This window comes from Coffea arabica, chromosome 5e (assembly GCF_036785885.1).
Source record: "Coffea arabica cultivar ET-39 chromosome 5e, Coffea Arabica ET-39 HiFi, whole genome shotgun sequence".
Lineage (NCBI taxonomy): Eukaryota > Viridiplantae > Streptophyta > Magnoliopsida > Gentianales > Rubiaceae > Coffea > Coffea arabica.
Window position 1 is genome coordinate 48,911,015 of NC_092318.1, and position 27,550 is coordinate 48,938,564.

The window sequence follows — 27,550 nt, forward strand, 5'->3', positions numbered from 1 at the left end:
AAGTACAATGGTCATCATGATCACGCACATTCTAGCTTCTATTCTTAATAAACTATAATTTTTCATATTAATTAAACACAATTCTTTTAAATATCAATGCATTTTTCCACAATTCTTCTTTTTTCACTTTGTTTTAGTCAAAATGTTTCTATCTATGCATTCTCTAGCGTGTGATTTCACTATTTTAATCATTCTTTACCAAATACTATATTGGAAATCTATTCCTATGTAATTTAAATACTTGTTAATTTGAACACACCATGCCATGAAGCCATTGTTATCCAAGATATTCTTTTCTTCATTCAAGGTACATGAAAATTATTTATTCTTTTTTCATTTTTCAGGTTCAACCTTCCTAGCACCCTTTGAGATTGATTACCCTTGAAACTGGTTCTGAGCAAGAAGAAAGCTGGAGAGCGAGCAGATTAATACATACTCAGGCTGAAACTTTTGAACAATTTTCTGAAAAACTCGTTAAAGTTCAACATGCAAGAATATTGCACTGCCGGGCAGTTCTAGACAAACAAAAGTAATAATGGGATTAATTTCAAGGAATATCAAATCTAAATAAGGAATTTCGAGTTATGTATTCAATCTACAGCTTGTGCAAAATCAAGGGAGCACCATACTGTGGTTTAAGTGTTACCAATGAGATGGGAGCATGCGAATAGGATGGTGAAAGTTTGAACCAAAAGCGTTGCAGAATCATTGCCAGCACCAGCTTTGCTTCCAGCATAGCGTAACTTTGACCAATACAAGAACGAGGTCCCCAACCAAATGGGAAGAATGCAATATTTCCCTTTGTTGCATGTGAAGCACCTTGAGAAAACCTTTCTGGCTTGAACTCTTTCGCATCTTCGCCCCATATTGCTTGGTCATGATGAACTAACAGGGTTTGTATCAGGACTAGCACTCCACTGGGAAGAGATAAATTTCCTAATTTAGTTTCCGCAGCCGTTATTCTACCATTGACTGGTATGGGTGGATATAACCTTAAAACCTCATGCAAAATCATAGTTACCTGAGGAAGAAAAAGGAAATTGTGAGATTTCTAGCTAGATTTTTGTCAATGTTAATTGTGTTATGAAACTTGCTGCACTCAGAAAATTCCACTCAGATTTGAGGATAGCAGAATATGTCATCTGAGTGATATTTTAAGTAGGAATCCTATCTTTCATGTCCAATTACAACATCTGGTAAAACAGTTCTTGGTTTTTTTGCTTCCATTTCCTGTAGAGTTATATTCTTGAACTCAAAACACTTGAGGCATGCTTGAATTCTGCTTCGGAGGTAATAATAAGGATGTATGCAGAAGAACGTAATGTCTTAGGGTTTCTCCAAAAGAATGTGCATGCAAATAATTTCATTTTCATCTGAAGAATATTCACCAACGAATGGAAGAGGCATAAGAACAATAGTAACAGTAGTTCATTGGGCAAAATGTCTAAAGGCTAATCCTGCCCTCAAGATAAGTTTTAGTGAACATGAAACTGTTGTCATTGACATTTTTGTTTTAGATATCTCTGACTCAATGGCAGCTTTCTAACAAATTGTGTTCTGTGCTTACCAGGAAAAAAAAAAAAGAAAAATAAAGAAAGTTGTGTTCTTTCCTCACAAAAAATAACTAATGGACCAAACATCTAAGGACATAATGAAATTTTTTTTAACTGCACGATTGCTGAATTTAAAGGTCATGAGCTTTTGGTGAGTTTGTAATAACAAGGAACTATCTTTATAAACTTGATGCAGTTTCTTAAAATGTTGTGCATGTGTGTATATTAATCTAGCTGCGCCTTTGGTTAAGGACATCTAATCTTGAAACTTGAGTTGTCATGAATTTAGATGGCAGAAAATATGACTCCAAAAGCTTGAATCTTATCACAGTGCAAATAGAACTTATCAATGCACTACTTACAAGTTTTAGGTGATTCAGTCCATCAAAATCTGGTATTCTTGTGCCAAAGACTTGCAGAACCTCATCTCTAGCACGTGTCTGCCACTCCTGATGCACACTCAATAAAATCAATGTCCACACAAGCAGCACCGAAGTTGTCTCCTGTCCTGCAACATAGAAAAGCCTGCATTCTTCGATGACCTCTTCAATGGTCATGCCAAAATCCTTGTTTCCATGCCTATCAATTTCTTGAGAATTTGATTGTAATAATAGTCCCAAGAAGTCATCATCACCGAATTCCCCTGCTCTTATTTCATTTAATCTTGAATTAATGATTTCTCTAATTGAATCAGTAACATCTTTGAAAATTTGTCCCATTCTCCTATTTCTTTTAGTTGGCAAGAACCTGCACAAAAACCTAAGTTGCAGTTAAAGACAATTTCTCTTGCCAGGGTCAATGTTTATGATCAATTTGAGATGAACTGCAGGAGTGCAAACTTTCAAAATATAAAGAATATATTCTTTTGCAATCAGAGAATTAACAAAAGATTAACCTCCATCCCGGGATAAGCATTGACCACAGAGACTTGATGCAAAGCTCACACTGTTCTCCTTGAAGTTCAAAAATCACCCTGCCTTCTTCATAATTACTACCAAATGCAGTACGCGAAATTGCATCAGAAGACAGACTTCGAAGACTGGGCCAAACATCCAACTCACAAAACCCTGTTGGTGAAATGATCTCCTCCCATTTTCTCAACATTGCAGTAGCACTTGTACAAAAGGATGGGAGCATAAGCTACGTGCAAGCAAGAACAAGAAATACACAAAGACAATGGAAGAAAAATCATAATCAGTATTGCAACTTAATTTAGTGATAAAGCTTCTTTAGCTCCTTCTATCAATTACGCATCTTCTCTATGCTTGTTCTTGTATACAACTTGATTAAGGTGAACTCATCTCATTTACATGTCACCATATACAGAAATTATATAACAATTGCTTAAAATTTCTGGATTTGAAAATTAAGTGATCTTTAGTAGAAAAAACCAGACAAATCAATGGATAAACCTTCAACTTCTCGCCATGAAAAGCAGGGTTGATGAGTTTTCTGTGTTTGGCCCATTTATCTCCGTTGTAGCTTATCAGTCCTGGTGCCAGCAATCTGGTAAGTTGATTAACTACAGGCTTATGAAAGAGGTTGATGTTTTGCGAAGCCTCCCTTATGAGTTCAGGGTCCTGGATACATACAGATGGTTCTGGCCCGTACCATATGTATGTATTCTTTCCTGCAACAAGTAAATTGCACCACTTGTTTTGACTCAAAACCAACACTTATAGACGAGCACCAGAACATCAAGAAATCAAGAGTGACTTGGCACCAAATGGTAGGAAAAGAGTACCAATCTTGTTAACTCCAGTTTGCAGCCAGAAGAAAAATGTTGACATGCTATCAATAGAAACATCAGTGGGCAAAAGCATTATTTTTTGCTGTGATGGTCAGTTCTGATCCTCACAGATATTGATATTTCTATTCCAAATCACAGAAATCGTGATGGTTTTATTTAGCTTCCACACAATTGTATAAAAGACAAACACTTGCGTAGTGAATCAATAAGGTCATTTATGGATGATGCAAGCAGAACATAATACAAGTGCAGTACCATGTTTCTTGACCAGATCAAGGTATTCAGGAATGATTCTTGGGACAATATCATCGGAGAGATTGATGGGCTTGGAGTGAGCTTGTTTGAGCAAGGTTGACATTGCTATCACATCTCCCAACACTGGTATATAAGAATTCCCTCTAAATCCCTGCTGTCTGAGGAGCTTCTCAAGCTTTTTGGGATTCAACCAAACCCATTTGAATAGCTTCCATGCCAATGCTACAAGAAAAATAGCAGAGGAAAGCGCTGTAACGAGGACGATGGAGCTCAAGTACGCTGCCGGTGCTCTGTCCATTGATCATCGGCATTTGGTCAACTTCTCTCGTCTCGGAACCAGATTAATTATTTATTAAGTTAGACTGTTACTTAAACTCCCAAAAGTATATCATAGTTTGCAACATTTCCCCTGCAACTTCTTAAATTGCATTACTCCCCTTCAAATTCTATGATATGTTACTTTAGTGTTCAATTATCAATGATTGAGAAACATGGTACAATATGTAATTGAGCTTTTGAAATATACTGCTAAATCCTACGAGTTAGTCATGTTTCTAACTAGAAAATTACTTAATAGAAGAGATAGTGTTGTTAACACTTAACAAAAATGAAGACGAAGAAAAGGGATATTGGATTTTGAACAAAATAAAGTTTAGTACATATCAAGTGATATATCCTACTTGACCAATTGAACAGAATTGTAAACAAGTTGTCCAGCCTCATCATTTCCTTCCAATTCCAATTTCAAAGAAAATTGTAGAGTGACAGAAATGAGAAATCTTTCTCTCTCCCCCTCTCTATCTCTCTGTTTTGGTTCTAAATGAGAAATCTCTTGACTTTCATATCTACCCTTTAATTGAGACTCCATTGCCTAGTTAGGAAATTCTTATGCTTTGTAATTACTTTTTCCTGCCTAGTTTTCTCAAAAATGATATTGAGTTATACTACAATGACCATCTCCTGATTCGTCTAGGATATTAGGAGAGAAAAAGAAAAGATGAAAAAGCTAAAATGTGTGGTATGAAGTATAAGAGAAACTACAAGAATATGTTAAGAGGAAAAGTAGAGTAGAATGAATTCGAAAACTTCTCAATGTTAGACAAGTCACACAGCATGACTCTTTTCTTTCTGGGCTCTCAAACCAACATAGGGTTTACGATGAGAAACCTCCCTTTCTTAATTCTTCTCCAAAATAGATACTGAAAAAGAACTCAGCCTGATGGTGCTTACTTCAAGATTCATAGGGTTTACGATTTCGCTCTTTGATAACTCTCCTTCAACATTTAAATTTAATGATTTAGATTTTAACATGCTCAAACGTGTTTAATAACAAAAAATATAACATCTTCATTCATTAATTAAGTGTATTTGAATTGAATTGTCTAGCCAAAATTTATTTTAAAAAAATATGCGATAAGCTGTTTGCTAACAACTTGATGGAGAATTCGTTCAAACGGTATGGCAGGACTTAACAATTCAGATTTCAGTTTTATCAAATGCATTAATTAGTTTTTGAACTCTGAATACAAGAATCATATCATTACCTGATAGTAACATAGCTCCAGAAAAAGCAACATATATCGTACAAAATACTAACATTTGGTATTTGGTGTTAAGGATTCACCCAAGAAAGAAAACATCAAGAGCTTTCATCAATTGTACATTTTCAAACAATTGTATGAGCTTTAAACAAAACACGTACCTATATACACGCAAAATACATTTTTAGGCATCCCTGAGTGGAGAGCATTTTGCTGTCAAACTTGTGTTTATTCTAGCGGACATAACAAGAACCAGACTTGAGGATCCTATGAGTTCAATGTTTTCCAGCTTTACCAAATCTGAAGGTCAAAAGATTTCTGTGCGTTTGTAAGAATTCCAAGTATTAGTAGCATTCTTTGTAGATTTGTTGCAGGTCAGTGGACTGTCATGCATGTCTACCAGCTACATCTTAGGCATCAAGGACATGTAACCTTGACAACATTTTCAAGGATTTAGATGGATGATTACTGGAAACCAAATACTATAACATTTCTGCAAATCACTTACAAGTTTTAGACGATTCAATCCATCAAAATCTGGTTTGTTAGTGCTAAAGATTTGCAAAACCTCTTTTCTTGCACATGCCTGCCACTCTTGATGCCCACTCAATAATATCAATGTCCATACGAGCAGCACACAAGATGTTTCCTGTCCTGCATTATAGAACAGCCTGCATTCTTCAATGACCTCTTCGATAGTCATACCAAAGTCCTTGTTTCCATGCTTATCAATTTCTTGACAATTTGATTGTAATAACATTCCCAACAAGTCATCTGAACAGGATTCCCCTGTTCTCATTTCATTCAATCTTGAATTGATGATTTGTCTATTTGAATAATCAACATTTCTTGCGATTTCTCTCATTTTTCTGTTTATCTTAGTTGGTAAGAACCTGAACAAAAACACAGTTCACCAAAAAGTTACGACAACAATCCCTAGATCGTGCCTGCCAGTCTGGATATCTAATCAATAAGATCATAGTCCACACAAGCAGTGCTGAGGTGGTCTCCTGTCCTGCAAAATAGAACTGCTTACACTCATCAATGACTTCTTCGATAGACATACCGAAGTCCTTACTTTCATGATTGTCAATTTCCTGAGAACTGGATTCAAGTAGTATGCCCAACAAGTCATCCTCACAGGCTTCCCCTGCTCTGATGGAATTCATTCTGAAACTGATAATTTCTCTAATCGAATCCTCAACATCTTTGGCAATTTGTCTCCTTCTTCTGTTCCTCTTTGTTGGCAAGAACCTAAAAAAATTTCAAGTTAGCATGCAAGCGACATAATTGCTTTACTACATTGTTTCTGATTATTTCGAGCTACAGAACTGCATTGCCAGTAGTAAAGGATTCACCTCAATCCGGGGATAAACACTGAAGCTAGAGCTTGGACACAGTGCTCTGCCAGTTCTCTTTGAAGTTCAATTATCCTCTTTCCTTCTTCATAGTCACTGCCAAATGCTGTCCGTGAAATTGCATCAGAAGGCAGAGTTTGAAGATGATGCCAAACATCCAACTCAAAAGACCCTTTTGGCGAAACAAGTTCCCCTCATTTGCTCATCATTTGACTTGCTCTCGTCGTAAATGATGGGATCATACACTATATTGCAGAAAGTAAATAAAAGGTCACAAAAAATGGGACATCAGGATAAGAGTTCCTAGTCTATTTGTGATAGAAATCCTTCGGCTGTTTGTGATCATTGTGCATTTTATCTTTTGTTTCTTTGAAATTAGTTACTGTTCTTAGAAATTCTTTGACAACTGGTCTTGGTACAAAATCTAAACCAGATCAGATTAACCTCCAACTCCTCGAGATGGAAAGCTGGATTAATAAGTTTTCTGTTTTCGGCCCATTTGTCTCCATTGTAGCTAACCAGTCCTGGCGCCAGCAATGTGAAAAATTGACCGGCATGAGGCTTTTGAAAGAGATTAATCTCTGGTGTCACCTCCCTTGTGAGTTCAGGGTCGTGAACAACAATTGTTGGTTGTGGCCCATACCACATATATGAATTCTTACTTGCAAGTCACACCACATTTCTGATGTAACGTCAAATTCTTAGATCAAACTGATAAACTTCTTAAATCAAGGGTAATTTGGCATGATTAAGAAGCAGAAGTGATTACTGCATTGAATGTGTAAAGTAAGAAAAGTGTGATTTAACCCCCTTTTTTTTTTAAGAATAGAAAATTGTACACTTTCTCACATTTTGTCCAATTCTTTTGTCACAACACGATGTAGGATTGATTGCCCTCCAAACCGGTCATTAGGAGTAACAAAACCTCCCCATCTACAACCTGTGGTAATTTCAGTATTCATACAAGTTCTGCACAATTTTCTCATCCACAAACTCAAAATTTGCTAAATTTCTAGAAAACGATGATTATTGCATCTTGGGACAGTAAAATAACTCCCCAAGTACACATTACAACCATTTTACTAGCGAAACCAACATTAGATTATGAATGATTTGTGAAAACACCAAATCCACATAGGATTTCCAAGTTATTTAGTACAACCTACAGCTTCTGCAAAATCAAGTGAGCTCCATGCTGTGGTTTAAGTGTGATCAGTGAGTAGGGAGCATGTGAGTAGGATGGTGAAAATTCAAAGGAGAATCTTTGCAGGATCATCACCATCACTATTTTTGCTTCCAACATAGAAAAATTTTGACCAGTGCAGATACGAGGTCCCCAACCAAATGGGAAGAATGCAGCTTGACCCTTTGCTGCATTTGACACGCCATCAGAAAATCGCTCTGGTTTGAACTCCTTCACATCATCCCCCCATAATTCAGGGTCATGATGAATTAACGCTATGTGTTTTAAGATTAGAATTCCAGCAGGGATGGATAGATTGCCCAATCTAGCTTCTTCAGCTGTTCTTCGACTATTGACAGGTAACGGTGGATATAGCCTTAGCACTTCATATAATATCATAGTTACCTGTGACGTAACAGTATGGATTTGTACACAAAAGAAGAAACATTAAGATCTCCTTGATTGGATTTTCACCAAAAGCATATGCATAAAGATCAATTTCCCTGTGCAAAAGAGTACTTACAACTTTTAGACGATTTAGGCCATCATAATCTGGTTTGTTAGTGCCAAATAGTTGCAAAACCTCTTCTCTAGCACGTTTCTGCCAGTTTTGATACCTACTCAATAATATCATTGTCCACAAAAGCAGCACTGAGGTTGTCTCCTGTCCTGCAAAATAGAAGAGCTTGCACTCTTCTACCACCTCTTGGGTACTCATTCCAACACCCTTGCTCCCATGTTTATGAATTTCTTGAGAATTGGATTCTAGTAATCTACCCAAAAAGTCATCATCACAGGATTCCCCAGCTCTCATTGCTTTTAATCTTGAATTTACAATTCTCCTGATTGAATCATCAACTTCTTTCTCAATTTGTCTCATTCTTCGGTTTCTCTTAGTTGGCAAGAACCTGATAAAATTTTAGTAAACAAATCGTTACATTCCCTTTTACAGTGATGTTCAATTATGGTACTTCAGAGATAAATTTGCCTTGCAAGCAGGCTAATTAATGAATTCTACTTAATGTGTTCTGTATAAATATACAATCTTTACCTCCATCCAGGGATGAACATGGACCATACAGCCTTGACACAATGCTCAAGCTGCTCTCCTTGAAGTTCAAATATCTTCCTTGCTTCCTCATAGTTACTGCCAAATGCAGTCCTGGAAATTGCATCACACGTTACCCTTTGAAGATAGGGCCAAATATCCAACTCACAAGACCCTTTTGGCAAAACAATCTCCTCCCATTTTCTCATCATCTCACTAGCACTTGTTTGAAAAGCAGGGAGCATGGTCTATGTGCAAAGAAAAAGAAAGAAGACAAACAAAAGAAGACATCATCAGTATTGCCACTTGAATGGTAGAATTTCTTGAGGTCATTTTGTCAGTTAAGCATTCTTCTTTTCTTTCTTCACGTAGTTTAGAACAAACACACTACTTCCAAATTCAATATATTTGGCTTAAAGGTCATCCGGAAATTCCTACATAAGAGCTCAAACTTACAGCATTTTCTAAATTGGTTGCTGTTTGATTAACTAGGAGAAAAACAAAGGACATTAGAGAAAACCTTCAACTTCTCCCCATTGAAAACTGGGTTAATGAGTTTTCTGTGTTTTGCCCATTTGTCTCCATTGTAGCTTGCTAGTCCTGGCGTCAACAATCTGGTGAATTGGCCAGCATCAGGCTTATGAAAGACAGTAATTGCTTGGGCAGCCTCCCTTAAGAGTTCAGGGTCCTGGATGAATATAGCTGGCTCTGGCCCATACCATATATATGTTTTCGTACCTGCAAAATGGTTATCACCACTTGTTTTCAATGAAATTAAAAATTTAAAGTTAATCACCCAACACTGACAAATCACGATTAACTTTGGCACAAATCAGGAGGAGCCCGGAAAAAATGATCAATCCTTTTTAACTCCAATTTGTAGCTAGAAAGCATTTGGCACGTCAGATGACAAAAACATCATGAAACAGATGCACCATTAGACGTTCTGTATCAATTTATAGTAATACTTTCTTTGGCTAATTTTTATACTGTGCTATTGACTTCTAAGATATTGGCCAATTCATCAGGCATGTTAATTGTTATAGCAGAGGATTACTTTCAAGCGGTCCAACTCGGTTCAAGTAGTACATTTTAGGGTGCAATATAGGCCTCCACAACTAATTAATGGATTATGGGGTGCAATTGACAGTTCAAGCTAACTTAAGTATGTACTTAATATTGATCATGTACACAGCATTAACCATACTTATATGGATAAAGTTATTTCTGTCTCACCAACAAAACTATCAAATGTTTTAGACGATGATTTTTTAGACATTCCCTTACAGATGTTCTTCAATTATCTTTTCATGTCATGAACAAACTACCTTAAAAAATGTCGCAGTACATGGATTATTCTAATTCTGCGATGGGATATTTGACATTGCCTCGCTTACCGGCAGGTCTTCAATGGAACAAACCATACTAAAATACCAGAAAAACAAAAAGGATTCAATTTACTCTGCTTTTCTCTCTGGTTTTTCTAGATTTTTTATACAATAAACTGGTAAAAGAAGGCATCTTATATAAAAACAGAGGAAGCATAACCGAGGCATTTTGGTTCCGAGCGTTGACTTTTTCCTCGACAACGAGCTATCAGGATGCAACCAACACAAATAGATAAGAATGAGGGAGATTACAAGAACATACCATATTTTTGGACAAGTTTATGGAACTCAGGTATGATTCTTGGGATAATATCATCGGACAAACTAAGTGGCTTGGACCGAGCTTCTCTTGCTGAGTTTGAGATGTCTTTCAAGTCTCCAAACAGAAGTCTGTATGGATTCCCTTTGAAGCCCTGCTGTTTGAGCAGCTTCTCAAGCTTCTTGGGCTTTAACCAAATCCAGTTGAACAGTTTCCATGCCAATGTCAAAAGAACAAAGCAAGAAGAAAGAACTGCGATGGAGCTATAGGCTGACATCTCCATTATTTGAGTTCTTTTGATCGAATCTTCGTCAACTTTTATGGTAGTGTGTGTTTGATTTATGTCAACTTCTATGGGAGTGAGTGTTAGATTTATTTATAGGTGAAAATTAAACTATTATCCCCCCCAAAGTATGTCATAATTACGAAGATGTTCCCAGCAAATTAAAATTTTGCAGGGCTATTCCTTGAGAATTGTGACATAAGTTGGGTGTCATTTTAATAATTTAATTGATAAGATTGCAACATAAAGACGTGGGATGACGCTTTGGGAGCTAATATTAGTGTTTCCTATATATAGAGAAGATTATTTGCATGACTGAGAATGGAGGATTGAAAGAGATCGTGGAAATATAAAAATTGGAGAATTGGTCTATTCAATTACTAGAAAAAGTCAATCACAAACATAAATTTAATTTGGGGATAATTTCAGAAAGGGAAATTCGTTCAAAACGTCTATCACATTTTGCAAAATAACTTTTTTCATCTTTCACTTTTAAAAATATAATTTTACGTCCCTTACAAATTCACATTGGTCAAATTTGGTCTCTACTTAGGTTTCCAACTAATTTTTTATCGGAATTCACCACGTGCCATACACGTGATCATATTTTAAGGGCAAAATTGTCAAATCAAATTTTATATAATTCGATTCATAATCCCTCACATTTTATAAAATAAATTTTTTCGTCTCTTATATTTTATAAAATGAATTTTTTCATCCTTTACATTTTTCAAAATGAATTTTTTCATCTTTTATTGATTATGTGTGTGAATAATTTTTTTTAAATCCATATATATATATATATATATATATTTGATTTCACCTGAACAGTACGAATAGCATGCGAAATCAAATAGAGATATATTACATACTATTTGTACTGCTCAAGTGAAATGAAATAGATATATGCATGGGTTTAAAAAAGTTGTTAGTTTTGCACTTATATTCATTTTCTTTTACTCGAAATTTGAAAATAAAGAAAACATTTAATTCTAAATATCATCGAATTAAATTGGATAGAAAAAGTAAACAAAAGAAAAGTATGACAAAAAGAAATAAGTGATTGATACTTTCAAATTTTAAGACAATCACAAGGCAAGTAATTCAACTGTTGGTCTTAAAAGTGTCGAGTAGAAATTTCAGATTTAAACTGAAATTTGTTAGCACAATTATAGAATTCGAGTTAGGACCTATTAATTAGATGACCTTATTATACAACTCAATAAATAAATTATTACTAAAAGAGAAAGGTCACAAATATTGAATAGGTTCAAATGGTGAAATCATATAAATATATACATGGGTTTCAAACAAAATTATTAGTTTTAAACCCCTATATATATCTATTGAATAGCATGTATATAACTACGATTAGCATATTTAGATGAAATCCAATAGAGATAAATTACATGTTATTCATACTGTTCAGATAAAATCAAATAGACATATACATGAGTTTATAGAAAAAAAGCTATTCGTACACATGATCAATGAGGGATGAAAAAATTCATTTTGAAAAATGTGAGGGATGGAAAAATTCATTTTTTGAAATGTGAGGAACGAAACAATTCATTTTGTAAAATGTTAGGAACAAAAAAATTCATTTTGTGAAATGTGAGGAACTATGAATCAGATTATGTAAAAATTTGATTTGACAATTTTGCTCTTTAAAAATGATCACATGCAAGTCACGTGGTGGATTCCGGCTAAAAACTAGTTGGAAACCTAGGTAGGGACCAAATTTGGTCAATATGAATTTATAAGGGACATAAAATTACACTTTTAAAAGTGAGAGACGAAAAAAGTCATCTTGTAAAATGTGATGGACGTTTTGAACGATTTTCCCTTTCAGAAATCTCTCCTGAGATTTTTGATAATTACGACCACCTCTCTTAAGGTTTAAAAAATTATACTCACCTCCCTTGATATTATGAAAAAACTATGATAGCCTTCACAAACTTTACAAATTTTAAGTGAAAATAGTTTAAAAGAGAAAAATGAAAATTCTTTTTTTTTTTTGGTAATACTTCTTTATCGTAAAACTCTAACATCATCTAATTTAGTACATTCTACTTCATTCTCAATTTTGTTGACTAGATTTATTAATCAATTTACAAAAGTCGACCCACCAAATAGGGAGGCAATTGTTAAAATAAGTATTTTCAAAAATTATTTAATCAAAAAATATGTCCAAAGTACCAAAGAAGAATGCTTCTAGAACATTGATTAAATTTTCCTACAAAAAACTAATTTGAAAATTTCACCTAGCGGATAATGGCGGTAGTTATTTTTTTAGCATTTAATTTGTTTTACATATCAAAGTGGGGTAATTTTGGATATTCATGGGATATTTTTTCTTATATCATCAATTATTTCCGAGATATATTTTCTAGAGGAGGTTTCCATAATTTTTCAAATCTCATTGGAGGTGGCTGCAATTATTAGAAATCTTAAGGGAGATTTCTGAAATTATCCCTTTAATTTGTTTCAATTTGGTTGAAATGGGGATTTTTTTTTTTTTGTGCGTGTGAGGTTAAACAGGTACTCTAGCCCATCCATTTCTTTCCAATCGAAAGAAAATGAAAGTGGCGGAACAAAAATAGCTTATTCTCTAAGTAGTCTTTTTCTTTCTCCTCTAAAACCAGCAAACACAAGATACTCGAAAAGATTTTTCTCCGTCCTTTTTTTTTTTTTTCATTCTAAAGCAATCTATAAAAAATGCCATTATATTCCAACTTCTCTACATTATAGTGTACTAGACTGGAGAAAGATTTAAAAGGGTTATAATTAGACCATTGGTAACTCTAGGTAATGAATTTTTATTTTGTTATAAGATGGAGTTTATAACAAATCCTTACAAGGGAAAGAAAGAGCAACTGTTGAGAAATAGGCAGATATTAAAAGAAAGAGAATCGATGTTTGGCTTTTGAGTCTTAAGAAGGGAGAAGAGAGATCTTTTGAGCCTTATATCATTTAAATCTCTCCAGTGAATTAAAACGAAACTTGCATCAGCTATGCCGAAGGGAATTGAATTAAAAACTATAGTGCTTCTCGTATAAGTAAAAGAATAATAATAATTTTTTTTTAAAAAAGCATGTTATATGGCTTTCTTGTAATTGCTGTTACAGGTGAAATCATGAGTAATACATGATTAAAAAAATAATTCAAAAAAATCTCATCCATACAATATATCAACTATTTCAAAAAATATTTATAGTAAAAGTTTTTCATACACATTGTTACAGTAAAATTTTTCAAAAATACTATGCCTGCAAAAATATAACGGTCCATGCTTACTGCTACGGTAAAACATGAAAACTTGGGCTCTGTATGAATTAGGTATTTTTTTTAATTTTCTGGTAGGACAAGTCCGAGCTTTTATACTTTAAACAAGATTTTGTATGCGAATCAAAGAATCACGATAAGAGCAGAAGAAAACGTTGGAAACAAAGCGGCTGTCTTAACAAGATTTTGTATACGAATCAAAGAGTCACAAGAAGAACAGAAGAAAACGTCGAAAACAAGGCGGCTGTCTTAGCAAGATTAATCATAGACTAACTTCTAATGAGGTCTGTGATTCACAAGATAGATTTCGATGTTGAAGCAGACGATTTGCTCTGTGAACTCCACCACTGTGTCAATTAAACGAGTCTTTTTGTTTTGATCCACAAACCTCGGCATGCAAAAGTCCCGACTTGGTTTCCTTGGTCTGTCTGAAGCGGATACATAGTGGCCCTATGTCATATGCGTTTGTTAGTACTTAGTAGAACATAAATTAGCCTGCTGATGGTGAATTGGGAGGCAAAAAAAAAAAAAAAAAAAAGCAACTTTGTGAATAACGTCAAGTCCAGAAACTTGTCCACAACCATGGATTTGAGAAAGACTATATGAAACTTGATATATAGACTTTCAAAGTGCAAGCTTGTTATGTCTTGCACGCAAACTACTTCGAAAAGAAAAGATAGTATTAGTAAACAATGCGAGGGAAAATTGACAGATTTCTTCTTTTAAATAAACTAGGGAAGTGATGTAGAATTGATGAACTAAAAAGATTGGAAAATAAAAATTGGGATCACTTTTTTGGCTTGTCTCTTATCTATCTATACTTTAACATTATAGTCGTTGTCACACGGTTAATCACTTTTCTAAGATAAAATTGTACCTCACCATGTTCATTCTAGAGGGGTTCATTAAGGTACTGAAAATAAGTTACGTAAAAAAGAAGTATTACTAAGTTCCATGCATTAAATGGTTTACATGGAAAAAATCTGAGCAAAATTGTGAATGATTTCCTCAAATTTCTAATTCAATGAGGAGGAATAATCACAATTAGTAACACAGAACAACACGCTACATCTTGTGCAAAATTAAGTGAGCTCCAAACTGGGGTTGGAGTGTTACGGCTGAATAAGGAGCATGGGAATAAGATGGTGAGAGTTCGAGGGAGAAGCGTTGCAAAGCCATGGCTAGAACCAATTTTGCTTCCAACATGGCAAAGTTTTGGCCAATGCAGATACGAGGTCCCCAGCCAAATGGGAAGAATACAACTTGGCCCTTTGTTGCATGTGAGACTCCATCTGCAAACCTCTCTGGCTTAAATTCCTTGACATCCTCGCCCCATATTTCAGGGTCATGATGCAATAATATTGTTGGTACGGTCAGTAGCTGTCCAGACAGGAAAGTTAGATTTCCTGGTTTAGTTTCTTCAGCGACTGTTCGACCAAGAATAGGAAATGGTGGGTATAGCCTTAAAACCTCATGTAAGATCATTGTAACCTGTGATAAATCAAAGAGACTGATTAGATTTAGAGCTACATGAGAAGCCTCGGTTAATCAGTAATTCAAGAACATTTTGGATTAAGAGTTCTTTTTTAGCTAGGTACATTTTGTCATGGCATTGGGTACATAATCGACTTACAATCCTCAGGCGATTTAGTCCATCAAAATCTGGTATGTTTGTCCCAAAATGTTGCAAAACCTCTTCTCTAGCATGTTCTTGCCAGTCCGGATACATGCTCAATAAGATCATTGTCCAAACGAGCAGCACAGCAGTCGTCTCCTGCCCAGCAAAATAGAACAGCTTGCACTCTTCAACGATTTCTTTTGTAGTCATGCCAAATTCTTTGTCAGTTTCTTGAGAACTGGATTCAAGTAATAAACTCAACATGTCATCATCACTGGCTTCCCCTGTTCGCAGTGCATTTAGTCTAGTCCTGATAATTTCCCCAATTGAATCATTAACTTCTTTCGCGATTTGTTTCATTCTTCTGTTCCTTTTAGTTGGCAGGAACCTGTGAAACTTAATCATGTTAGCAAAGTGCCACAAGGGAAAAAAAAAATCTTTGTTTAAAATGCTTTTTTGCATTTCATTTCCTCGAAATATTATTATAACACGTTTTTCACTCACTTTTTGTTTATAGGATAAATTTTGTATACGGTCTATACACAAGTAGAGCTTAATGCATAACATATATGCAAAACATAACAATCAAATGTAAATTGTGATTAGTTATAATAGACTGGTAGATTGTAGTTAAACAAGTTTATCATATTGGGCAGTGAGCATGTGATACGTGTATAAATAACTAAATTTACCAAGTATTCAGAATTTGTTTAGCAAACCCAAAAAAAAAAAATATTCTTACATTGACAATGTATGCACGAACTGATTTAGATGTATAATAAATATGTAAAACTTAGAAATGAGATTTATATTTTACACATATGTCATGTACTTAAACTCGCTAATATATACTCAGTAAATGTAAAAAAGATTAATTCAACACAATATTGCTAAAGTACTTTACCTCAACCCGGGAATATACATGGACTGTACAGCCTTGACCAACTGTTGGGCTTGTTCTGTCTGCAACTCAAAGATCCTTCTTCCCTTTTCATATTTGCTGCCAAATGCTGTCCTTGAAATTGCATCACCTGTCATAGTCTGAAGATGGGGCCAAACATCCAACTCAATTGACCCTTTTGCGGAAATACCCTCCTCCCATTTGCTCAACATCTCACTTGCACTTTTGTAAAATGCTGGTACCATAAGCTATATCCCAAAAAAGGAAAAAAAAAGACAGAGGAGTGATTAAAAAAAGAAAAAACTCCATCAGTATACATACTTCCTAATTTTAGGAATCCTTAGTTTTTTATTTTCTCAATAATTATTTTTTTCCAGTAAACAAATACGTAGGAGAAAATCAGAAGAAACCTTCAACTTCTCCATGTGGAAAGCTTGGTTGAGGAGCTTTCTGTGTTTGGCCCATTTCTCCCCTTCATAGACCAGTGTCCCTTGGGCGAGCAATTTGGAAAGTGGATGGAATTGAGGCTTTTGAAAAATTTCCATCTTTTGTGTAACTTTCCTTGTGATTTCTGGATCCATGATTAGCATCGTTGGTTTTGGCCCAAACCATAAATAGGCATTCTTTCCTACAAATCCAAATATATATCACACAAATCAACCGAAATTCAAAGCAACAATCCGTACTAATTATGCTAGAGTAATTGACTAATGGGGTAAATATAGTTTAGGCATATGGGGTGCATATGGGTGTGGTCCAAAACTTGACCCTCAGGTCCCTAATCTGACTCAAGATTGTAGAATCGTACGATAATTTAAAACTAATTTTCGATCCTACTAACAATCTGGATCGTTAGCCTTGATCCGAATCATAGGATCGTACCAATCATACGATATCCACATCGCGATCCTAACAACTATGATCCGACTCTCAAACATTCACCTTTCCCATTGATAAGTAATGAAGTCTGTCATGAACCAAAAGACAAAAAAAAAAAGGGAACTCTAGGGTGCAACTCAAGCGATATTTTTATGTGGGGTGCAGTCTAAAATTTCTATTTAAAGGAAATGTGAATTCTCCATTAGCAGAGGAGTACACCAACTTACCATACTTATTAACAGTTCCTAGAAAATGAGGTATAACTCTTGGTACGATGTCGTCTGAGAGACTGATAGGCTTGGAGTAGGCTTCTTGGAACAAGGTTCCTATCTCTTTGAAGTCTCCATAGAACAGCTTGTAAGGGTTCCCTTTAAAACCCTGTTGTTTGAGATGCTTCTCAAGCTTTCTGGGCTTAAACCATACCCAGCTCAACACTTTCCATGCCAATACTGAGAGAACAAGACAAGAAGAAACAAGTACAATCATGAAGCTGTGGGTTGTTTTCATTTTGAATTTTTTGGTAATGTGTTTTGTGTTAATTGTCAACCTTCTTATCTCCATATATATATATATACACACACACACATTTATACAGGGTGCTTGGGGTGATCAGGATTATTTTAGTCATTGTACAATTAAATATAGCAGCTGATACGTTTACTTGGAGAGGAAGATGTCTTAAGAAAATGGAACAAATGTTGAAAAAATTGGCTGTTTCTGCATAACAAGGCAGACCGGCCAATCGAGTTCTAGTATTCCTAATATCATATGAATAAGTGGATGAGCTCAATGAAGGTGACAAGTCAAGCAAATATGACCCTTAATTGGTATTTAGCAGTAACTTAACATGAGAGACGAAGAACGTCCATATACTACTACTATAAGATCTCAAGGCTGAAAAATTGCTTAACTCAGAAGGATGGAAAACTGGAAAGAGTCAATCCCTATCTCTTGTCATCATGATACGAATAAGGATTAAAAATTTGGGAAAGGATTAAAGGAGCCAGCACTAACCAAAGCCTCTGAGATGGGAGCAATTTATTGACCTGGAGTTTCATTTACCCATCAACGGGCATAGACCGTCATTTCTTTTCAAAGAATTTGCCTCAGGTTTCCATATCTTTTTTAGTTTTGGGAGTGTAAGTCTATTATTTACCAACCTCATTCTTCTCCATGCGTATTTGTAATGGCTGTGGCCGTCCGGAGATCATCAAGTTATTATAATTGTTTTCTGCAATCACAAGCTGGTCCATTTTTTTTGGGACGAGAAATAAGAGGAAAAAAAAAACAAGAACGAAGAAGAGGTCATTTATCACGTTAAAAAACGAAGAAAACTCGGAAAGTATTTGTTTAGCATGGCAAGGGTGACCAAAAAAATTTTTGATAAAGGATCTTCTATAACACAAGTCTCTATTACATCCGTATTATAGTCTTTGGTTCGTGTAAATTTTGCAATATTTGGTGTATCTGTTTATTGGGTTAGTGTAAGATGAGACTTGCACCAAAAATTTGCAAGACTTGGCACTAACAAAACACAATTTAATGTAAGTTTTGATGTCATCAAGCTATGTAACAAGTAATTGAGATCCTCGATGTCACTTTTTCAATGATAATTCAATGTCATTTTTAAAATTATGTCAAGTGTTTAGTTAATTTAATTTATTATGAAATCTGATTTTAATTTAAATTAACTAAACACTTAGGATTGGACGAAAGAGTGACACCAAATTGCCACCAGCTAATTGACACCGAATTTTATTTTTTTTTATAATCTGGAACATGCCCTGATTCGAGTCATTTTGGACTCGAGCCGATACACCAAATTAAAGGAATACATCACGGCTTCACATAACGCATCCCAAGTGAGTTACGAGAGTTTAAGTCCAGGATAAGACTCAACCAAATAAGTCAATAAGAGTTCAGATATCATTAGACTATCCCGTGGGGACCCGAATTGCTTTTTTTTTTTTTTTTTTTGTCAAAAGACCCGAATTGCTTATTTGGAGTAACAAGAACTTGAAAAACCAACTGCACACGTTGGGTTGCGCCTAACGTGTGTGGTACTAATTCTTCGGGAGTTCCCATGCCATGTGTCATGCCACGTTGGATGTCTTGTTAGTGAGTGGGTCCCATTTCATTGATGTCAGAGTGGCGTGTGGCACCCACACTAATAGATCCACAAGTCGGCCATGATTTGACAAGAAAATGTAAAATTCATAATCATAATTTATATATCGATTTCAATATCATATGTAAGACTCATAAAATTTTATTTTATAATTATAAATTTAAAAGTGAATTACATTCCAAACAATGAAATTACATTCTATTGAATTGAACAAAAATCATCTGGAACAGTTTTTTTGATGACTATCCGGGCTCTTGGTCCGATCGATATTGTGTGACTGGGGCAATGGATAATTAAGAAGTTTTACAAAATATCAAATGTTTTTAAATTGGTAGTATGAACCATTCTGAATTCCCTATTCATGAACTAGTTCAACTTACGTTCGAGTTTTGAATTATTCAAACTTCCCTAAATCTTGAGTTATTAAAAAGAAAAAGAAGAGGAGAGAAAAAAATGAAAGAAATTTTAATGTTGTTTGGAAGCCAAAAAGATCTTAGTCTAATGATTAAAATTTTTAAATTTCAAGATTTAGAGATCTTGATCTCCAAAACTTTCCCGCTTCTTAAATCTCATCCCTTCCCTACTAAAAAATTTTTTAAAAAATGTTTGTTTAGGAGTTTAGGAAAAAGTAAGAGATAATTTTAGATATCAATGTCAATAAAATTTTTTCTAGCGGACATTTAAAGATAAAATTAATATGTTAAATTTTTTTTTTAATTTTCGTTATGCTTTCCTTATCTTTGGACCGAATTTCTTTTTTTTTTTTTAAGTGAGTATTTCTTCTTCTTTGAAAAAAAAAAAAAAAAAAACTTTAGCACCAACGCTATCCGTCAAATCAACCACTTCAATTTCCTTTCTGTCCTACATATCTCTCCCTATTCTTTCTTTTTTGGCCAAATTTCCAACTCCCAAACTAAGCCTGAATTCATTCTAAAGTGGTTTATATATTGTGGTGCATAAAAAAACGATAAAGAAATACCAAGGCTATGATTTCTTGAAGCATAGAAAATTAGGATATTATTGCCATACATACAACCTCCACTGAGTTTCTAAGTTCCACACATAAAATGGTCTGATGCAAAATCTGAATGAAATTGTGAATCATGTCCTCCAAGTTCTCATTAATCAGGAGGAACCCTCACAAGTAAAATAGACTACAGCTTGTGCAACATCAAGTGAGCCCCGAACTGGGGTTGAATTGCTACGCTTAGGTGAGGGGCATGAGAATAAGATGGCGAAAGTTCAAACGAGAAGCGCTGCAGAATCATAGCTACTGCCAATTTTGCTTCCAACATAGCAAAGTTTTGGCCAATGCATATGCGAGGTCCCCAGCCAAATGGGAAGTATACAATTTGGCCCTTTGTTGCACTTGAGACTCCATCAGCAAACCTCTCTGGCTTAAATTCCTTGACATCCTCGCCCCATATTTCAGGGTCATGATGCAATAATATCACTGGTAGTGCCAGTAGCTGTCCAGCAGGGATAGTTAGATTTCCTATTTTAGTTTCTTCTGCAACTGTTCGACCTATATTAGGAAATGGTGGGTATAGCCTTAAAACCTCATGTAAGATCATTGTAACCTGTGACAGATCAAAGAGACTAATTAGACAATTTATAGGCAAATTAGAACAAAGCATCAGTGAATTGGAACGTTTTTTTTCATTGTATGATTTGTCATGAAATTCGGTACATAATTGACTTACAATCTTTAGCTGATTTAGTCCATCAAAGTTTGGCATGTTAGTCCCGAAATGTTGCAAAACCTCTTCTCTAGCACGTTCTTGCCAGTCAGGATGCATGCTCAGTAAGATCATTGTCCAAACAAGCAGCACAGCAGTGGTCTCCTGCCCAGCAAAATAGAACAGCTTGCACTCTTCAATGATTTCTCTTGTAGTCATGCCAAATTCCCCGTCAGTTTCTTGAGAAGTGGATTCAAGTAATAAACCTAATATGTCAGCATCAATGGCTTCTGCCGCTCTCAGTGCCTTTAGTCTTGCATTGATAATTTCCCTGATTGAACCTTCAACTTCTTTTGCAATTTGTTTCATTCTTCTGTTCCTTTTAGTTGGCAAGAACCTGTGAAAGCATAATTACGTTAGCAAAGTGCCAAAAAGCAAAGAAGGAAAAATGGGAAAAAAAAAAAAAAAAACTCTGTCTTTGTTTGATTTGCTCTTTTGGAAAAGTTTCTTTCTCCCAACATATTATTTTAACACGGTTTCCAACCACTTTTTTAAATCACTCATACACTACAAAATCCATGCATAGCAAAATGGTAGATTTTAGTTATAGCAGTTTTATCATATTGGGCAAGCGAACTTGAATTGTACCCATAAATGACTAATTTTACTTTTTATTCTTTTTTGGTTGTAAAATGACTTTACCTCGACCCGGGAATATATATGGACCTTGAAGCCTCGACCAGATGTCGAGCTTGTTCTCTCTGTAACTCGAATATCTTTCTTCCTTCCTCATATCTGCTGCCAAATGCTGTTCGTGAAATTGCATCGCTAGTCATAGTCTGAATATTGGGCCAAACATCAACCTCAAATGACCCTTTCACTGAAATCATCTCCTCCCATTTGCTCAACATCTCACTTGAACTTTTGTAGAATGCTGGTACCATAAGCTGCATCCAATAATAACCCATTTGGATTCCTATTTTCTAGAGTTTTTGTAAAAAAAAAAATTTATTGCAACGATTTGATGCATACAAGGCAAAAGGTGATTAGGTAAGGCATTCACGAAAAAGGTCAAAAAAATTTTGGAGAAAAATCGCATTCCAAACAAGGCTACGTAGGCATAGGTTTTTTTTTTCTTTACAATTATTTTGTATTTTCAGTAAACAAATGTGAGAAAATTAGAAGAGAAACCTTCAACTTCTCCGTGTGGAAAGCTTGATTGAGGAGTTTTCTTTGCTTTGCCCATTTCTCCCCCTCATAGACCAGTATCCCTCGGACCAGCAATCTGGCTTGTGGATGGATTCTAACCTTTTGAAAAATATCTATCTTATGGGTAACTTTCCTTATGAGTTCAGGATCCATGATCAGCATCATTGGTCTTGGCCCAAACCACAAATAGGTATTCTTACCTACAAATCAATAATACACTGACTTTTTTTAAAACCAAAAAAGAAAAAAACCTAAAAGTCAAGTTAGCAATCAGTAATAGTGAAATCCGAGCTAGGTAAAGTGTCAATCTTTAGAAATAAACTTAGCTATGTTAAGCAACTGAGCCCAGAAATTTATACTTTTTACTCACTTAAAATCACTTATGGGAATCAACGAAATGAATTAGTAGTAGATTGGATTGGATAACAACTTACCATATTTATTAACAGCTTCTAGGAAATGAGGTACAATTCTTGGTACGATGTCGTCAGAGAGACTGATAGGCTTTGAGTTGGCTTCTTGGAACAAGGATGATATCTGTTTGAAGTCTCCATAGATCAGTTTGTAAGGGTTCCCCTTAAAACCTTGTTGTTTGAGATGCTTCTGGAGCTTTTTGGGCTGAAACCATGCCCAGTTCAACGCTCTCCATGCCAATACTGAGAGAACAACACAACAAGAAGAAACAAGTGCAATCATGAAGCTGTGGGCTGCTTCCATTTTGAGTTTTTGGTTTTCTTTCTTTTCTGGGTTTATTTGTCAACGTCCTTGTCTCCATATTTATAAAGGGTGATTGGGAGAAGATTATTTTAGTTACTGTTGGTTGAATTCAATTGCCAGCTGTTGCATTCAGTCGTGGTTGTGACTTGTGGACAAAGTATGTGTCCTAGAAAAGGAGGAAGAAAATTAAGTCGAAAAATCAGTAGTTGCTTCAGCACGACAAGGCTGACTGACCCAATAGTGATAATGTGACCAGTCCAGCAAATCTAACCCTTAATTGGTGAATAGAAGTAACGTAACAAGAAAGACAATGATTGTAATTTTCTCCGAGTTTTTGTAAAAAAATGCATTGTAACGATTTGATATATGTAAAATAAAAAAAGTGCTTGAAAAATGTATTCGTAAAAAATATGTTCACGAAAAAAGTAAAAGATTAATGCAGAAATTCCTACTACATTAATTGCTTTCTGTGCTCTACAATTCCAAAGTAAGTTAAAGCAAGTAAGAGGAAGTCCAGCTCTATGGTTAGATCCCTTGGTTCACCAACTTGCTAAATCAAGCCAACTAGTTAAACGCAACTTGAATAGCATTTTATGTTCGATAACATTTAAATTCACTAAAAAAAACTCGTTCAAATTCAATTTGACAAATAAACAAGCCAAGTTTGAATAAAATTTGAAACTTGATAAAATAATCAAAAAAAATTGAACGCTAGAGTATTTGATTTAATTAGATCATTTAGTGTAATTTTATAAATCTCAAGAGAGGTTAATGTAATTTTACAAACCTCAAGCGAGATCAGTGAAATTGTCAGAAACCTCAAAGAGGCTTCTGAAATTATCCGAAAGTATAATTGCACAACAGTAATATTAACTGCAGTAGTAGTTCATAATGACTCTATTGATTTTCTTTATCTAAGCAAATGAAAGGTCTCTATAAACAGTATGTGATTAGATGTAATATCACTCTTCTATACGCGAGAAATATAATGTTATACCAATCTAACGTTAATTTCCAAGCAAAATTAAGCATACAAGGGGCTTTATGTCGGTGATAGATAAACTGTTGCCCCAAGGACTAACAAGTCACATATAGGCATGAACACTATATTTTCCGCAGAATCAAGTGAGCTCCATGCTGGGGTCGAAGTGTTACTGCTACCCGGGGAGAATGAGCATAAGACGGTGAAAGTTCAAAGGAGAAGCGTTGCAGAATCATAGACATCGCCAGTTTTGCTTCCAACATGGCAAAATTTTGTCCAATGCAAATGCGAGGTCCCCAGCCAAATGGCCAGAACGCAAGTCGGCCCTTGGTTGCATGTGATACCCCTTCAGCAAACCTCTCCGGCTTAAATTCCTTCACATCCTCGCCCCATATATCAGGGTCATGATGCATTAACATTATTGGCAGCACGAGTAGCACCCCAACCGGGATAGTTAAATTTCCTAATTTAGTTTCTTCGACAATTCTTCGAGCTGTTGCAGTAATCGGTGGACATAACCTTAAAACCTCATGTAAGATCGTGTTGACCTATGAGAAGAGAACAAAAATTGTGAGAGTAATTAGATCTCCAAGTCGATGAAAATTTTGGACGAATTTCTTTAGTACGCATCTGCTGTTATTAGTGCAAATTTTTTAAATCAATGAAACGACCATTGTTATTTATTAAAAAAAGAATTGACTCACAATTTTGAGCTGATTTAGCCCATCAAATTCTGGATCGTTTGCTCCAAAATGTTGCAAAACCTCTTCCCTAGCACGTGCCTGCCAATCGGGGTACCTGGAGAGGTAGATCATTGTCCAGACAAGTAGTGCAGAAGTAGTCTCCTGGCCAGCCAAATAGAACAGCTTGCACTCGTCAATGATTTCTTCGGTAGTCATACCATAGTCCTTGTTTCCATGCTTCTCAATTTCTTGAGAATTGGATTGAAGCATTAATCCTAACAAGTCGTCCGTACGGGCTTCTCCTGCTCTCATTGCTTTTTTTCTTGTGTCGATCATTTCCCGAATTGAATCATTAACTTCTTTGGTAATTTGTTTCATTCTTCTGTGCCTCTTGGTTGGCAAGCACCTAAGTAAATACGCGTAATTTAGCAATGGGGAAAAAGAAGAACTAGGTTTGCCACTATTCTTTTGGCCCCATTTTCAGAAGCATTTGGGCGCATCTCCAACATTAAAACTGCCACTTAAAGGTAATCTTTAATTTATCAATCTTGATCCTAGATGATGACAAATTGTACGAATAGTATGATAAGTACTTCCAAAGAGAAAAAAAAAATGCATGATCAATGTTAATTATCACAATTTCATTGAGCTAGCACCCAAGAATTCATGATCAATTTACCTAAGTCCTGGGATGTAGATGTACACCGACCCTCCAGCCTCGACCATATGCTCAGCTTGCTCTCTCTGGAGCTCAAAGATCCTTCTTCCTTCTTCATAGTTGCTGCCAAATGCTGTTCGAGAAATTGCATCGCTGGTTAGAGCTTGAAGATTTGGCCAAACATCCACTTCAGCCGACCCCTTTGGTGAAACAACTTTCTCCCATTTGTTCACCACCTCACTTGCACTTTTATGAAAGCCTGGGAGCATAAGCTATTTATCCAGAACAGATAAACATGATCAATGAGAGAAAACACTCCACTGAAGGACAAATGGATGGATTTGTCTAACAGGTGTCTAATTGATACTTATCAAAAAAGAGATTTCAGTTTTTTTTTTTTTTTTTGAAAATTAGAATTAGACATGTATAAAGGAAAAAACGTACGTGAGACCATGCATTTACATAGTATTTTGGAGTAAATTAGGGACACTAATGACCCATTAGATAAATCCATAAATGATTAAATTAGAGAGAACCTTCAATTTCTCAATATGGAAAGCTGGGTTGAGGAGTTTCCTGTGTTGGGTCCATTTATCCCCTTCATACCTCACTATTCCTGGAGTCAGCATTCTTCTAAGTGGATTTCCATGTGGCTTCTGGAAAACATATACCTTTTGTGTAATTTCCTTTACTTGCTCAGGGTCCATGATCACCATGGCAGGCTTCGGCCCAAGCCATAAATATGTTTTCTTTCCTGGAAACCACAATATCATGTATTATAAAAAATAAACCACCTCTTTTGGCTCAAGACTAGAAAGTATTGAAAATTGAGACCTGAATTCATTAAGTTATTGAACTATTAAATATTAAATCTGATACATTTAAATACACATTTAGTGATAAGTGAATAATTTAACACTTAATTTTGAGAGTCGGATGTTCAATTTTTTATTATCAAACCTTCTGAATATGTTAAGACCTGATTCCATTAAATTTAAATTAAACTAAAAAAGAGTCTAACAAAGATAAAAGAAATATAAAGTGTATATAAAGTGCATTGAGGGTGTCCTTATCGTAGTAGCGAGTAGGACGCAATATCAAGCGTATTAATGCTAAAAAAAATGGATTAATGCCATTTATGACAACTATGAGCTCTAAAATATAGTACATCAAAAAAGTTTGCCCCTTTTCGAGAACTGAACTTTTTAAACTGTTTATGAATAGTGGACAAATAGTTTTCTTGACTTTCTACACTGTCCCTGACCAAACTGCCCAAAATTGGTCTAAAGCAATTGATTGAAGCTGCCCAAATAGTCTCTAGAAACTAGTCAACAATGTTCAGCCCGTTTAAGTAATAAATAAAAGACCCCAGCTCTCATAATGTTGCGTGCAGCAGCTGCTACAATCCATCCATAAATGCCCACTCTCAGTATTAAGTGCCTTTAATTGTCTTGATAACTTGTGTTGGGCCCACTTATTAAAAATGAAGAAAAAGGAAAATCATATTCCCTCCTATTAGTACTACATTATTATTTTATTGTAAATTATATCTCATTCAATTTTTTTATAACGTCACAAGGAAAAAGAGAAAAGAAATGGTCACAAATATTCTTTTTTTTTTTTCTAATCGATATTGAGTCATAAATCTCGTACAAGGTGTGGATGAACAGAATCTGCTTTTTATTTTTCTTAAAAAAAAAAAGGGGGAAAAGAAATCATAGGAGGTAGAGGGATGTATATTGAGGTGATGAAGCAGAGGCGATAAGAACATACCATATTTCTTAACGGCTCCAAGATATTGAGGAATAACTCTTGGTACGATGTCGTCGGAGAGATTAAGATTCTTGGATTGGGCTTCTTTATGCAGGGTTGACATCTCTTTGATATCTCCATGGAGCAGCTTGTAAGGGTTTCCCCTGAAACCTTGTTCTTTCAGAAGTTTCTCCAGCTTCTTCGGCCTAAACCATACCCAGTTCAAAGCTTTCCATGATACTGCTACTACTACCAGAAGAAGAAGACAAGAAGAATACACAGTATAGGTTGATAGATTGGCGGTTTCCATGTTGTGTTTTTGTTTTCTTGCTTTTTCTTTTGTTGGTTTTCTTGTAAGATTTCTACCTTTGTAAGTTGTGTGTATATCTACATTGGAGTGGGGGCGATGATCTCATTTACTCCACTTCGAGACAAAGGAAA

At 35.3% G+C, this 27,550-nt stretch overlaps 6 protein-coding genes across 7 annotated transcripts; all 6 read right to left on the minus strand.

Annotated features, from left to right (window-relative positions):
- Positions 1 to 513: 513 nt before the first annotated feature.
- Positions 514 to 3,883, minus strand: LOC113743439 (cytochrome P450 CYP72A219). 2 transcript variants are annotated; one of them, XM_027271446.2, is made up of 5 exons: positions 3,559 to 3,883; positions 2,966 to 3,183; positions 2,449 to 2,693; positions 1,916 to 2,300; positions 514 to 1,021 (listed from the first exon to the last, which is right to left on the minus strand). In XM_027271446.2, exons 1-5 carry the CDS (start codon positions 3,854 to 3,856, stop codon positions 596 to 598), a joined length of 1,572 nt encoding a protein of 523 aa, XP_027127247.1. In that variant the 5' UTR covers positions 3,857 to 3,883; the 3' UTR covers positions 514 to 595. The 2 variants fall into 2 exon arrangements, with proteins under 2 accessions (XP_027127247.1, XP_071905020.1); XM_072048919.1 differs by having other exon boundaries at positions 1,916 to 2,312.
- A 2,094-nt stretch (positions 3,884 to 5,977) lies between these two features.
- On the minus strand, positions 5,978 to 7,105 carry LOC113687609 (cytochrome P450 CYP72A219-like). The gene is made up of 3 exons (XM_072049796.1): positions 6,841 to 7,105; positions 6,458 to 6,563; positions 5,978 to 6,353 (listed from the first exon to the last, which is right to left on the minus strand). The coding sequence occupies exons 1-3, from the start codon at positions 7,103 to 7,105 to the stop codon at positions 5,978 to 5,980; spliced, it is 747 nt and encodes a 248-aa protein (XP_071905897.1).
- A 352-nt stretch (positions 7,106 to 7,457) lies between these two features.
- On the minus strand, positions 7,458 to 10,689 carry LOC113743797 (cytochrome P450 CYP72A219-like). Its single transcript, XM_027271895.2, has 5 exons — positions 10,339 to 10,689; positions 9,209 to 9,426; positions 8,692 to 8,936; positions 8,164 to 8,548; positions 7,458 to 8,045 (listed from the first exon to the last, which is right to left on the minus strand). The coding sequence occupies exons 1-5, from the start codon at positions 10,616 to 10,618 to the stop codon at positions 7,620 to 7,622; spliced, it is 1,554 nt and encodes a 517-aa protein (XP_027127696.1). The 5' UTR covers positions 10,619 to 10,689; the 3' UTR covers positions 7,458 to 7,619.
- Positions 10,690 to 14,825: 4,136 nt separating this feature from the next.
- On the minus strand, positions 14,826 to 17,836 carry LOC113743405 (cytochrome P450 CYP72A219-like). The gene is made up of 5 exons (XM_027271395.2): positions 17,529 to 17,836; positions 16,833 to 17,050; positions 16,426 to 16,670; positions 15,537 to 15,909; positions 14,826 to 15,394 (listed from the first exon to the last, which is right to left on the minus strand). Exons 1-5 carry the CDS (start codon positions 17,806 to 17,808, stop codon positions 14,969 to 14,971), a joined length of 1,542 nt encoding a protein of 513 aa, XP_027127196.1. The 5' UTR covers positions 17,809 to 17,836; the 3' UTR covers positions 14,826 to 14,968.
- Positions 17,837 to 20,419: 2,583 nt separating this feature from the next.
- Positions 20,420 to 23,080, minus strand: LOC113688525 (cytochrome P450 CYP72A219-like). The gene is made up of 5 exons (XM_027206365.2): positions 22,752 to 23,080; positions 22,300 to 22,517; positions 21,811 to 22,055; positions 21,133 to 21,505; positions 20,420 to 21,009 (listed from the first exon to the last, which is right to left on the minus strand). Exons 1-5 carry the CDS (start codon positions 23,032 to 23,034, stop codon positions 20,584 to 20,586), a joined length of 1,545 nt encoding a protein of 514 aa, XP_027062166.1. The 5' UTR covers positions 23,035 to 23,080; the 3' UTR covers positions 20,420 to 20,583.
- An 836-nt stretch (positions 23,081 to 23,916) lies between these two features.
- Positions 23,917 to 27,517, minus strand: LOC113743365 (cytochrome P450 CYP72A219-like). The gene is made up of 5 exons (XM_027271352.2): positions 27,131 to 27,517; positions 25,894 to 26,111; positions 25,379 to 25,629; positions 24,721 to 25,105; positions 23,917 to 24,564 (listed from the first exon to the last, which is right to left on the minus strand). Exons 1-5 carry the CDS (start codon positions 27,417 to 27,419, stop codon positions 24,139 to 24,141), a joined length of 1,569 nt encoding a protein of 522 aa, XP_027127153.2. The 5' UTR covers positions 27,420 to 27,517; the 3' UTR covers positions 23,917 to 24,138.
- Between the last annotated feature and the right edge of the window lie 33 nt (positions 27,518 to 27,550).

Coding starts and splice junctions, on each gene's coding strand:
- LOC113743439 (XM_072048919.1), bottom strand. CDS start 3,856: ATGGACAGAGCACCGGCAGCGTACTTGAGCTCCATCGTCCTCGTTACA. Junction 3,184..3,558: donor TGATCTGGTCAAGAAACATG/GTACTGCACTTG, acceptor TACTTGTTGCAG/GAAAGAATACATACATATGG. Junction 2,694..2,965: donor TTCATGGCGAGAAGTTGAAG/GTTTATCCATTG, acceptor GCTTGCACGTAG/CTTATGCTCCCATCCTTTTG.
- LOC113687609 (XM_072049796.1), bottom strand. CDS start 7,105: ATGTGGTATGGGCCACAACCAACAATTGTTGTTCACGACCCTGAACTC. Junction 6,564..6,840: donor TCAAAGAATTTCTAAGAACA/GTAACTAATTTC, acceptor TTTCACGGACAG/CATTTGGCAGTGACTATGAA. Junction 6,354..6,457: donor GTGTTTATCCCCGGATTGAG/GTGAATCCTTTA, acceptor AAATTTTTTTAG/GTTCTTGCCAACAAAGAGGA.
- LOC113743797 (XM_027271895.2), bottom strand. CDS start 10,618: ATGGAGATGTCAGCCTATAGCTCCATCGCAGTTCTTTCTTCTTGCTTT. Junction 9,427..10,338: donor TAAACTTGTCCAAAAATATG/GTATGTTCTTGT, acceptor ACCATTTTGCAG/GTACGAAAACATATATATGG. Junction 8,937..9,208: donor TCAATGGGGAGAAGTTGAAG/GTTTTCTCTAAT, acceptor CTTTGCACATAG/ACCATGCTCCCTGCTTTTCA.
- LOC113743405 (XM_027271395.2), bottom strand. CDS start 17,808: ATGAAAACAACCCACAGCTTCATGATTGTACTTGTTTCTTCTTGTCTT. Junction 16,671..16,832: donor TCCACATGGAGAAGTTGAAG/GTTTCTTCTGAT, acceptor TTTGGGATATAG/CTTATGGTACCAGCATTTTA. Junction 15,910..16,425: donor ATGTATATTCCCGGGTTGAG/GTAAAGTACTTT, acceptor TAAGTTTCACAG/GTTCCTGCCAACTAAAAGGA.
- LOC113688525 (XM_027206365.2), bottom strand. CDS start 23,034: ATGGAAGCAGCCCACAGCTTCATGATTGCACTTGTTTCTTCTTGTTGT. Junction 22,518..22,751: donor AGAAGCTGTTAATAAATATG/GTAAGTTGTTAT, acceptor ATTGATTTGTAG/GTAAGAATACCTATTTGTGG. Junction 21,010..21,132: donor GACTAAATCAGCTAAAGATT/GTAAGTCAATTA, acceptor GATCTGTCACAG/GTTACAATGATCTTACATGA.
- LOC113743365 (XM_027271352.2), bottom strand. CDS start 27,419: ATGGAAACCGCCAATCTATCAACCTATACTGTGTATTCTTCTTGTCTT. Junction 25,630..25,893: donor TCCATATTGAGAAATTGAAG/GTTCTCTCTAAT, acceptor CTGGATAAATAG/CTTATGCTCCCAGGCTTTCA. Junction 25,106..25,378: donor ATCTACATCCCAGGACTTAG/GTAAATTGATCA, acceptor GTATTTACTTAG/GTGCTTGCCAACCAAGAGGC.